This window comes from Erinaceus europaeus, chromosome 1 (assembly GCF_950295315.1).
Source record: "Erinaceus europaeus chromosome 1, mEriEur2.1, whole genome shotgun sequence".
NCBI lineage: Eukaryota > Metazoa > Chordata > Mammalia > Eulipotyphla > Erinaceidae > Erinaceus > Erinaceus europaeus.
The window spans coordinates 101688763-101701291 of NC_080162.1; the positions used below are offsets into that span (position 1 = coordinate 101688763).

General features: G+C 37.0%; 1 protein-coding gene across 4 annotated transcripts in view; it reads left to right on the top strand.

Annotated features, from left to right (window-relative positions):
• Nucleotides 1–12529, top strand: part of PCGF5 (polycomb group ring finger 5) — a 189244-nt gene that overhangs the window by 84772 nt on the left and 91943 nt on the right. For all 4 annotated transcript variants that reach the window (XM_060191897.1, XM_060191895.1, XM_060191901.1 and 1 more), the window contains exon 2: nucleotides 1120–1426. In XM_060191897.1, the coding sequence (XP_060047880.1) occupies nucleotides 1315–1426 (112 nt within the window). In that variant the 5' untranslated portion in view covers nucleotides 1120–1314. The remainder of the gene's footprint in view (nucleotides 1–1119; nucleotides 1427–12529) is intronic.

The following is a 12529-nucleotide window of genomic DNA, read 5'->3' on the forward strand; positions in this document are numbered from 1 at the left end:
GCACCAGTAGGCTCTGGCCTATGCTATACAGATCCGATCTGGGGCCTTAGGTGTTCAAGTCCTGTGCTCTGCTGTAAAGCTAGATTCCCTAAATCCTCTACCCTGCAAATTCATACTTTAATGTATCTACTTGTCTCTCATCCTTTTTATTTAAAATTTAATCCAGATTATAAAATAAAACTGAGACTGGTTGAGGATAAGTGATCTTTTCCAGGTATATACATTTGCTAGATGTAACTATTTTCTATTTTGTGGCCTGGTAGAGAAGACAACTGAATGAACATGATTACAAATAAAAAGTATCAATAAAAAGAAAATGTAACAAGATAGAAGGGTTCAAAATCAGGGAGAGTGCTAGTCTGGGAGGTGGCATTGAACCCTTAAATATAAGGCCCTGAGATTGATCCCTGACATCATATGTGCCAGGCTGATGCTCTGTTTCTGTCTCCTTCTCTCTCCTGTCATTAATGAATAAATATGTTTAAAAAACAAGAGAGAGATTATAGTGTGGGTAGCATGGGAAAAGGGGTTTGGGAGGATCTAGACAGGAGATGACAGACTTGTTGGATAGAGCCCACAAAATGAAATTTCTTTAGTTTGCAGGGAGGGAAATGTTTCTAAAGAGAAAGTACTGACATTCTTTGAGAAGAGAACCCAAATGTGACAAGATAAAGTAAACCTGGTAACAGACTATAATAAAGTGAACTGTGAAAGTAATACCCAAGTTGGAAGACTGTGGATGGAAAGGAAAAAGGCATCAGCTTAATTTAATTAATGACTAGCTGTGTGTCACAAACTAGAAATAGGCAGTATTTTGGTAGGATAATGGCTTCAGTATTAAATCTCTTAACTTCACTTAGCAGGTATCCTAATTGAGCCATCAAGCAGATAGTTAAAATGCATTGTTGAAGAAGCAAAGATATGGGAACAAGAGTATCATATCCTGGTGTCACCCAAGATTGGATGATTTGTTTTTTAAATTATTTAGCTGATTTAGCAAACCATTACAGTAAGGGAAATATTGTTTGCCCAATTAAGAATCTATAGTATTAGCTGCTAGTACCATGGTATTACTCTACCAGGAGGAATTTGACACATTTTTGTCTCATCTTTTTACAGTTATGGAAACAGATATGAGAAGGCAGAACCATCAATAGGAGTGATGACCAGCGATTGCATGATAAATCTGGTTGTTAGGTCTCATGCCTCAGGACATCCACTTGGGAACTCCAAACCAGCTCCTGGGATCAGACTTTTATCCACTTAACACCCTTCTTTGCCTGAACTACTAAAGCTAGTCCTATCTAACTACGAATGGCTACTCAAAGGAAACACTTGGTGAAAGATTTTAATCCTTATATCACTTGCTATATCTGCAAAGGGTATCTGATCAAGCCAACTACAGTGACAGAATGCCTCCATACCTGTAAGTATTCTTTCATGTTACCGATCCTTCAGAAGTTATGGGCTACACTTCCTGCTTTGTTTTGTTTTTCTAGAATTGTTCAAGGTCACCTTTATTTGTTTGTTTATTTTTTAATAATTAATTTTTTTATTTATAAAAAGGAAAAATTGACGAAACCATAGGATAAGAGGGGTATAGCTTCGCACAATTCCCATCACCAGAACTCCATATCCCATCCCCTCCCCTAATAGCTTTCCTATTTAACTGTCTGGGAATATGGACCCAAGGTCATTGTGGGATACAGAAGGTGGAAGGTCTGGCTTCTGTAATTGCTTCCCCACTGAACATGGGTGTTGACAGGTCAATCCATACTCCTAGCCTGTCTCTCTCTTTCCCTAGTGGGGCAGGGCTCTGGGGAAGCAGAGCTCCAGGACACATTGGTGGGGTAGTCTGTCCAGTGAAGTCTGGTTGGCATCATGCTGGGCTACACTTTCTTATTATAAATTATTACATTTTGGTTTTAGCTAGAATTTTAATTTTTAAGGTAGTGTTTCTTTTTTTTTTTTTTGCCTCCAGGGTTATCACTAGGGCTTGGTGCCTACACCATGAATGCACTGCTCCTGCAGGTTATTATTTTTTTCCCTTTTGTTGCCATTGTTGTTTTATTGTTGTTGTGGTTATGGTTATTATTATTGTTATTGATGTTGTAGGCTGTTGGATAGGACAGGGAGAAATGGAGAGGGGAGGGGAAGACAGAGAGGGGGAAAGAAAGACACCTGCAGACCTGCTTCACCACCTGTGAAGCAACCCCCCTGCAGGTGGGGAGCAGGGGGCTCAAACCCGGATTATTATGCTGGTCTTTACACTTCACACCATGTGCACTTAACCTGTCCATGATCATTGCCCGACCCCCTTAAGGTAGTATTTCTTTTTTTTTTTTTAATTTCTTTATTGGGGAATTAATGTTTTACATTCAACAGTAAATACAATAGTTTGTACATGCACAACATTTCCCAGTTTTCCATATAACAATATGACTCCCACTAGGTCCTCTGTCATCCTTCTTAGATCTGTATTCTCCCCACCCACCAACTTTGGTGCAATATGCCAATTCCAGTTCAGGTTCTACTTGTGTTTTCTTTTCTGATCTTGTTTTTCAACTTCTGCCTGAGAGTGAGATCATCCCATATTCATCCTTCTGCTTCTGACTTATTTCACTTAACATAAATTTCTCAAGCTCCATGCAAGATTGGCTGAAAATGGTGAAGTCATTTTTTATAGCTGAGTAGTATTCCACTGTGTTTATATACCACAACTTGCTCAGCCACTCATCTGTTGTTGGACTCCTGGGTTGCTTCCAGGCTTTGGCTATTGCAAATTGTGCTGCCAATAACATATATGTACACAGATCTTTTTGGATAGGTGTGTTGGGTTCCTTAGGATATATCCCCAGTAGAGGAATTGCAGGATCATAGGGTAGGTCCATTTCTAGCCTTCTGAGAGTTCTCCACAGAGGTTGGACCAATTTACATTCCCACCAGCAGTGTAGGAGGGTTCCTTTGACCCCACAACCTCTCCAGCATTTGCTGCTCCTACCTTTTCTGATGTATGCCATTCTCACAGAAGTGAAGTGGTATCGCATTGTTGTCTTTATTTGCATTTCTCTGGTAATCAGAGACTTGGAGCATTTTTTCATGTGTTTCTTGACCTTGTGGATCTCTTCTCTGGTGAATATTCTACCTGTGTCCTCCCCCCATTTTTGGATGGGGTTATTTGTTGTCTTGTTGTTGAGATTTGCAAGTTCTTTATATATTCTGGTTATTAGCCTCTTGTCTGATATATGGCATGTAAAGATCTTCTCCCATTCTGTGAGGGGTCTGTTGGTTTGGGTAGTAGTTTCTTTATCTGTGCAGAAGCTTTTTAATTTGATGTAGTCCCATAGGTTTATGTTTGTGTTAGTCTTCTTTGTAATTGGATTTTTTACCTTGAAGATATCTTTAAAATTTATGCAGAAAAGAGTTCTGCCAATATTTTCCTCTAAGTATCTGATAGTTTCTGGTCTAACATCCAAGTCCTTGATCCACTTGGAATTTACTTTTGTATTTGGTGAAATATAGTGGTTCAGTTTCATTCTTCTGGATGTTAAGGTAGTATTTCTAAGAATTATCTTTGAACTGATTTTCACAGTTGAGATTATCTGTCATCAGAATATCAGTGAATGAAATTTTTTGAGTCTTTTGAAAATTGTAATAGTTAACTTTTATCTGAGTTTAAGATGTTCTGTAAGTCCTAAGTTGGGTATAGTCTTTTTCAAAAGTGAACTATTTTAAGTTTTTTTTAATTTATGAAGTTATTAATATATGGTTGATATAGAAAAAGCTATACATATTTATTGTATACATACAGTTTGGGGAGTTTGAAGATATGTGTATGTACCAATGAATCCATTAACACATCTCATTATTCCATAAACCCATCACCTACAAAAGCTTTTTCCTACTTTTATTAAAAAGCATTTTGTGATTAGAACACGTTATATATATATATATATGTATATGTACATTAGCAAGTTCTAAATATGCTACAGATTTTAAACTGTTGGCACTATCATGTATAATCAATCTCTAGGACTTACTCATCTTGTATCGCCAAAATTTTGTACTCTAGTAACCAGGAACTTTAGCATCACCTTGGAACCGTAGAATTTCACATCATCAGACTCTATCCCTGAATTGAAAACTCTGGTAGTGAGCCTAGAAATCGTGTTTAACCCCTTCTCCAGGTGATTCTGAAGCACATCCAAATTTGAAAATCATTCTATCTATAGTTGTGGAACTTCTAACGAGTTTCTTTCTCACCTGTCACATCAGAAAAGAAGAAACATTTTTATAGCCATCTATTCCAGGACTAGACATACTTTTCATGTTTCTGCCAATATAAATTCCTATTTTAATGAAAATAAGTCTAAATGTCTGTTGTGTCTATCAAAGTAGATGTTATATATTCTTTCTATTAGTCTTGAAATAGTTTGGAGTGAATGTGAACCAGGGAGATAGAACACAAGAACAAGAACAGATAAGGTTTTCATTTTGTGGAACTAAGAGTTAAAGTAACTCATCTAGTCTCACAGCAAATAAGTGGTGAATCTGTATTCATTGCTAAAACCCATATTCTTTAAGATAGCATGGTATCTTTTAATTTTTTAATGCTCCCTTTCGGGTTTCCTGTTGAATTGACTTAAATAAATTTATACTACTAATTTTATTTCTTTATTTTTTAAATTTTTTATTGTTGTGCTCATTATTATTGTTATTGCTGTCATTGTCCTTAGGACAGAGAGAAATCGAGAGAGGGGGAAGACAGACACCTGCAGACCTGCTTCACCGCTTATGAAATGACCCCCCTGCAGGTGGCAAGCTGGGTGCTCAAATGGAGATTCTTACTCAGGTTCTTCCTTTGGTGCCATGTGTACTTAATCTGCTGTGCTGCTGCCTGATCCCCTTATTTATTTTTTTAAAAATTTCTTTATTGGGGGATTAATGGTTTACAGTTGACAGTAAAATACAATAGTTTGTACATGTATAACATTTCCCAATTTTCCACATAACAATATAACCCCTACTAGGTCCTCTGCCATCATGTTCCAGGACCTGAACTCTCCTCCCTCCCCACCCACCCCAGAGTCTTTTACTTTGGTGCAGTATATCAGCTGAGTAGTATTCCATTGTGTATATATACCACAGTTTACTCAACCACTCATCTGTTGTTGGACACCTGGGTTGCTTCCAGGTTTTGGCTATTACAAATTGTGCTGCTATGAACAAATCTTTTTGGATGGGTATGTTTGATTCCCAGGAAAGGGTCATAGGGTAGGTCCACTTCTAGCCTTCTGAGAGTTCTCCAGCCTGTTCTCCACAGGGGTTAGACCAGTTTACATTCCCACCAGCAATGCAGGAGAGTTCCTTTGTCCCCACAACCTCTCCAGAATTTGTTGCTGCTACCTTTTCTGCTGTATGACATACTCACAGAAGTAAAGTGGTATCTCATTGTTGTCTTTATTTGGATTTTCCTGACAAGCAATGACTTGTAGCATTTTTTTCAGTATACCACTAATTTGAAACAGGAGTGAAAAATAGAATTACTTAGAAATGGTTAAATGACAAATTTTATATTCTATACAACAATTAGACAAAGTGAATCACTTAGGAAACTATTTAAACATACACATGCTCAGAACTCCACCGAGAGATTTGCTGGTTCTTATGATGATGTCTGTACTTGTATGTATGTGTATGTGTATGTGTATGTGTATGTGTATGTGTATGTGTATGTATTGCCTCCAGGGTTATTGCTGGGGCTTGGTGCCTGCACTACAAATCTACTGCTACTGGAGGCTATTTTTTCCATTTTGTAGACCTTGTTGTTGTTATTGTTGCCATTGCTCCTGTTGATGGTGGATGGGACAGAGAGAAATGGAGAGAGTAGAGGAAGACAGAGAGGGGGAGAGAAAGATAGACACCTGCAGACCTGCTTCACTGCCTGTTAAGTGATCCCCCTACATGTGGGGAACTGGGGGCTTGAACCATGATCCTTACACTTTGTGCCATGTGCACTTAACCCGCTACACTACCTCCTGGCCCCCTGCATTTGTATATTTTGAAAAACCTCTCCAAATGATGCTGATGTAGACTCCTTTGGGATTTTACTGGCCCATGCTGTTCAACTAGCAATTAATGGCAAAATACCTTGTAATATTAATTTCTTACTGCTTTGTAACATTGTCATGGACAATTATCAATTAAGTATAATTTAACATATATTTATTAAATACTTACTGTATCACAGGTGCCATTCTAGGCACAAAGGGGGGTACCACAGTGAACAAGAGAATAAAAATCTCTGTGCATGAAAATTTACATTCTAGAAGTAGAAAAAAATAATAAGATTTAATGTTTGAATATCTTTCTGTAAGTTATTAAAATAGGATATTATAAACAGATATCGATCTATATTTATACATCTAACATGTGCTATGTTAGATAGTGATAAATTCTAGGAAGATAAAGAAAGTGTAAATAGGAAAATGAAGATATCTTTGATATGGCAGAAACCTGAAGAGACTGAGCTCTCTGGATATTTGGAAGTAAAGTGTTTTTTTTTTTTTTTTTTTTTTTTTTTTTTTTTTTTGCTTACAGGGGTTATCGCTGGGGCACAGTGCTAGCACTACAAAGCCACTGCTCCTGTGGCCCTTTTTTTTTATTTAATTTTTTTATAAGACAAAGTAGTTGAGAGGGGTGGAGGAGGTAGAAAATGGGGGGAAGACACCTTCAGACCTGATTCACCACTTATGAATCGACCCCTCTGCAGATGGGTTGCTGGGGGCTTGAACCGAGATCCTTGTGCTGGTCCTTGTGCTTCTTACAATGTGCGCTTAACCCAGTGCACCACTGCCTGGCCTCCTGAAGTATAGTTTTTCAAAGTTATTTTAATGAAAGTGAGAGATTGAGAGAGAGGGAGAGTGAGGATGGAGGAGGGAGAGACAGAACAGACCAGAGTACTGATATGTTCTGATTTAGGTTAATTCCGGGGATTGAACGTTGGACCTTAGAACCTCAGGCATACTAACTCTGTGTTCTAACACCTTGAGATATTTCCCCCAACCCAGGAGTTCTAAGTAAGAACTAAAGTAAGCACAGGTCTTGAGGTAGGAAAGTACTTGGCAGATTCAGGAAACAGCAAATCAATCAGAAGGCTATTGCTGTAGGTCAGTTGAACGATTATAGGGTCTTCAACTTGGGTAATGAGATATGAGGTTATCCAGTGGCAGAAGAGCTAAACTCACATAAACTATGATTGCATGTCTAGTTAATAATTTTAATAGCCAAGTTAAGGGAAAAATTTTCACATATATAGATGAAGTTTAATATATATATATAATAAACCTAGCTATATTCTTATGAATATATAATTGCCATTGTATAACCAGTCATGATCAGAATGTTTTTTTTTTAATAACTAACCACTGTAGTGAAAAGTTAAATCAAACTTTTCAATAGCAAATTTCTTATAAGATTTTATTTTTGGAGCCATATCTTGTTTTAGAATAAAAACTAAAGATCGAAATGGAAATTATGCTTAAATTCTCATTAGGGACAAATACTGTGTTTTATGCTTTTACTAGAGGTGAAGTCATCAGTATACTGATGTTAGGTGTCTCAAACAGTATTTTGGCAGAGACTAGTCACTCATTCATGAAGGTGATTACAGTGTTCACACTGATGATTCTTTTAAAAAATAAAGAGTAATTATAAGCCTTAGTCTAGATGTCATCTATTATTAGTAATAATGTTAAAGAAGAATTATATAAGATATATAGTTTTTAGCTTTCAAAACTGTATTAGACAGCAGAGTATTTAAAGAGCTGAATAAAAAAATCAGTTTAAATCCTGAGAGACAGAACTAAGGGATAACTGGAAAGAATTGCTTTCTATTTAGGTTTCTGAGAGTAAGTTGTATCTAGGGGAGAATGAGTTAGAACTGACACTAATTATGGATTGTGAAAAATATGCAATCTAAAAATGAAAGTATTTAGAGTTAGAATTCAAGACCAGTGCTCGGGTATATCTAAGAGTTAGTACAAAGGTTGAGCATAAGCATTATGAACATGAAAAAAAAAAGGTAAATTTCATGTAGAGACTTTGAAGACTTTTCACAGCTACTGATTTTTTATTTAATTTTTATCATTATTATTATTATTTTACCAGAGCACTGCTCATCTCTGGTTTATAATGGTACTAGGGATTGAACATGGGACCTTTGCCACCTCAGTCATGAAAGTCTTCCTTCATAACCATTATGTTATCTCCCCAACTCTACCATTGATGCTTATTATACATTTGACCAGAGTATGTATGATATCAGATGTGTGTGTGTGTGTGTGTGTATATATATATATATATATATATATATATATATATATATATATGACAATTTTGAGATATACACACATTTTCTTAGAATATCTGACTATGAGCATTTCTTTACTCAACTAACCGAAACAATCATTATTCTAAAGTAAAATAGATTTTATTTATATTGATTTAACTCATTTTGATTGTATAAAGAATTCTGGTACATTCAGGATTCCTTTTCTCACTCTAGTTGAAACATAGACTAATTTTTGACTCATCTGTAGAACTACATTTGGAGGCCCTGAAATTTCTACTCCATTTGCTATTCCTAATCCATATATCTTTATTTAGTTTACAAAGCTTTACTTAGTGTACATCCGTAAGGTACTATTCTGAGCACCTGGGACACACAAGACAGCACTGTAGTCAATAAAGAAGGTGACAGGCTCGAGAGACAGAGAAATTAAAAAACTGAGTTAAGGGGGATGAGGAAGTCAGTGAAGTGTTAAAATTAAAATAAGCCTATGTTCAGGGTAGATCTCACTAAGGAAATGACATTTAAGCATATTTAAGGAGATAAAGAGCTAGCCAATCAGATTTCTGAGGGATGAGTATTTCAGGGTGAAGGGAGCAGTAAAAGCAAAGGCTCTGAGCCAGGAGTGGGCCTGGCATTTTGAGAACTGGTCAGGAGGCCATAATGACAGGATGGCAGTAAGTGAAGGAGAGTTCAGAAAGGTGTGTATGGGATGAAGGAAAGCATGGACCGCAGGTCTTAGAAAGACCACAGCTTGGGTCTTAGAAAGCTATTTTAAGGATTTTTAATTTTACTCTTAAGAGAAATGAAGTGCCCAGGAAATTGCATATTGAATAGGGCACCAAGCTTGGAGGCATGAGGTCCTGAGTTCAGTCCTCATCATCCCATATACCAGAGTGATGCCCAGGAGCATGTGTTTTCCCTTCCTCCATCCTTCCCTCCCTCTTCCTCTCCTTTTATCTTGTTGTTAATACATACATAAAATCTAAACACAGAGAGAAAGAAGACCCATTTCAGGCAGTTTTGAGTATACATTTTGAGGAATGACATATTTTGACTTACATTTAAAGCATCATTCATACTACAATTGAAAATAGACCTAATTAGATGACCATTGAAGTAATCTTGACAAGAAAAGGTGGTGATGGCTTACATCAGGGTGATAGTGAGGGGCTGGGCAGTGGTGTACCTGGTTAAGTGCATATATCACCATGCATAGGGACCTGGGTTTGAGTCCCTAATTCCCACCTGCAAGGGGAACACTTCCTGAGCAGTAAAGCAGGTCTGCAGGTGTCTGTCTTTCTCTCCTCCTTTATATCTCCCCTCCCCTCTCAGTTTCTCTCTGTCCTGTCAAATAAAAATAGAAAAAAAAAATGGCTGCAGGGAATAGTAGATCCATAGTGCAGGCACCAAGCCCTAGCAATAATCCTGTTGGAAAAAAAAAAGTGATAGTAGTGATAAAAAGGACTAAGCAGACACCCAAGGTTTCTGACCTTAGAAACATGAAGAATAAAAGGCTATCAGTCCATACTGGATTGGCTGAGGCAAAAGATCAAAGGGTTACTTTTTGGAAATTTAGTGTAAGCTATGAAACTTCTAAGTGGAGATGTACAGTTGAAAGTTGGACATGTAAGTCTGAAATTACAAGCATATAGCACATATTTAAGTCTTGAGAGTATTGAAGGAATGAGTATAGATTGAAAAGAGAACCATGGACTAAACCCTGAGACAGTGAGAAAGAGGAGTCAGCAACTTAGAGGAAAATAAAGGTTTCTGGAAAGCAAAGTAAACTCAGTGTTGAGGAGGAGGGTTCAACTGAATCAACTGTGTTATATTAAGATGGGACCCTAGATTTATTTATTTTTGTATTTAATATTTTTCACTTGAAGTAGCATTACATTACAGTGTGTTAAATTTCTGCTCATACATCACTGTAAGTCAGCATTGCCATATACCAGGTTTGCCACTCAAACTTCAGTTCTACCTTTCACTATATACCTCACCACTTTGATCCAATTTATCCACTCCCCTGCCTTTCCTTCTCAAGACCACTAGATTTAGCAACTAGTTATGGATATCCTCATTAAGCAGTTTCAATGGGGCAGTAAAGAATGCTGGCCTGAATAGTAGTAAGAGGATGGAAATTTTGTAGTTCCTGATTTTAGGCCAGTTAACTGATTCTGTGACTACTACTGTAGTAAAAGGGGTCAAGAATGAATGAGGAGAAATGAGCTGGCGTGATTGAATCTAGGGAGCTCTAAGACAAAGTATTAGTTGGTGTGGGAATAGGATCAATAGACGTCTTTGATTTAAAAAAAAAAATAGGAGGAAGTAATGATGTGGGACAAGGGAGAGAAATAATGGAGCACTATTCACAGGTGACCGAGAGAAGAACTAGTACAGAAAGCAGAGATTGACTTGAGACAGGCATATAAAAGCTCTGCAAACAGGCAGCCCAGGAGGTACCACAGTGGATGAAGTAACCTCTCAGGCATAAGGCCACAAGTCCAAACTCCAGCACTGCATTTGCCCAAGTGACATTCTGGTTCTCCTTTGTTCTCTCATCCCTCCCCCCACCCATAAATCTTTAAAAACAAAATTTTAAGTGTATCTTTTAAAAATGTTCCACAAACAGGAGCACAAAATAAAGGTGCTAATGAATAGGTATAGTAGTACAAATGGTTTTTGTTTCAGTTTTTTTCCCTTTTGTTCACAAAACAGAAATCAAGGCTCCAGTAGAGAATGAAGATTGGGTAAGATGTATTTGGGATTAGAGAACAGTTTATGTAAAACAGTGATTATTCTGATTGCTCAGAAAGTTCATATTGGTGGAAGAGAAATGAAGGCATCACAACACTCAAGTGCCAGACATCTGCCAACTCTAAGGTCTCACTTGATTCCATAAGCCTGACTGGGGAGATTGAATAACCTTTTCCAGCCTTCCTGGACCCTTTAATCTTTTAGTCTTCTTGGTCCCAAAATCACTCTGTCATGCTTAAATCCCAAATCAATCTTGATTCCGTTCAACAAGTTCTGCCTTACCCACCTATTTCTCTGTCCTGGCAACCTAAAAGCAAAGCTTTCTTCTCTGTGGAAAGTAATGTTATTCTTAGTGTGCTCTTTGAAATTACAACACATATGGGATTTTGAAAAGAAATATGCCATGTATATAACATGAGAGAAATAAAAATGGGGCTGGTGAAATAGCTCATTTGGATAGTGTACTGCTTTGCAGTTATGTGTGACCCAGGTTTGAGCCCAACCCCCACTGCCTTGAAGGAAGTTCCTGGGCTGTAGTCTCTTTCACTACCTCTACCTCCTCTGTCTCTATCTTTAAAAAAAGAGTAAAATAAAGATATCCATAGTAAGAATAGAAGATATTGTCTCATAGAAGCAAATTATAGCTATTCTAGGAACCTAGTCAAATAATGTCTGTTTCACAGATGAGACTATACACACAAAAGCAGGAAATAGATGTCTCTTCTCTTTCCATATTACTACATTTTAAATACAAATTGTTAGCAGAAAGTACAGTTTTCAAAGGCAGAGCATATGAAATGTTATATAGAGAGCATCAAAAACAAAAAATGCTTGTGAACAAAGATAAAAATAAAGCATGGTTCTAAGCTAATAAAGCTAACATATTCAAATGATTCCTATAAAGGAAGTAGCATTTAATAATTTTTAATAAACAGCATTACTAATGAGTGACAATACCAATGATTTGAATCATAAGTATTATTATTTTAATATCAGTGATAGAATGGATGTTTGAGAAAAGAAATTGTATAAATTTCTTTGTCCTTAATGCTGGGAAACTATGTCTATAACATACAAGAAATGTGGTTGAATATCTATAATAGCAACAACAAAAATCTTGGTACTTGTGCATATGCCCCTCCCATACCAACAACTTAAAATAAATGAGTATGATAGCCTTTTAATAGTTTAACTATGAAACAAACAACTAGTAGGGCTTCAGATAATTGTGTATCTCACCTGTATAAAGTTGGAAGAATTCTATTCATAAGAAGTGTTGGAGAGCTCTGGTCTACTTGGGAAAGATAGAAACAGGCTGGGGGGTATAGACTGACCTGTCAATGGAGTTTATTGGAGACACAATTACAGAAGCCAGAACTCCTACCTTCTGCTCCCTATAAACAACCTTGTACCAGAGGT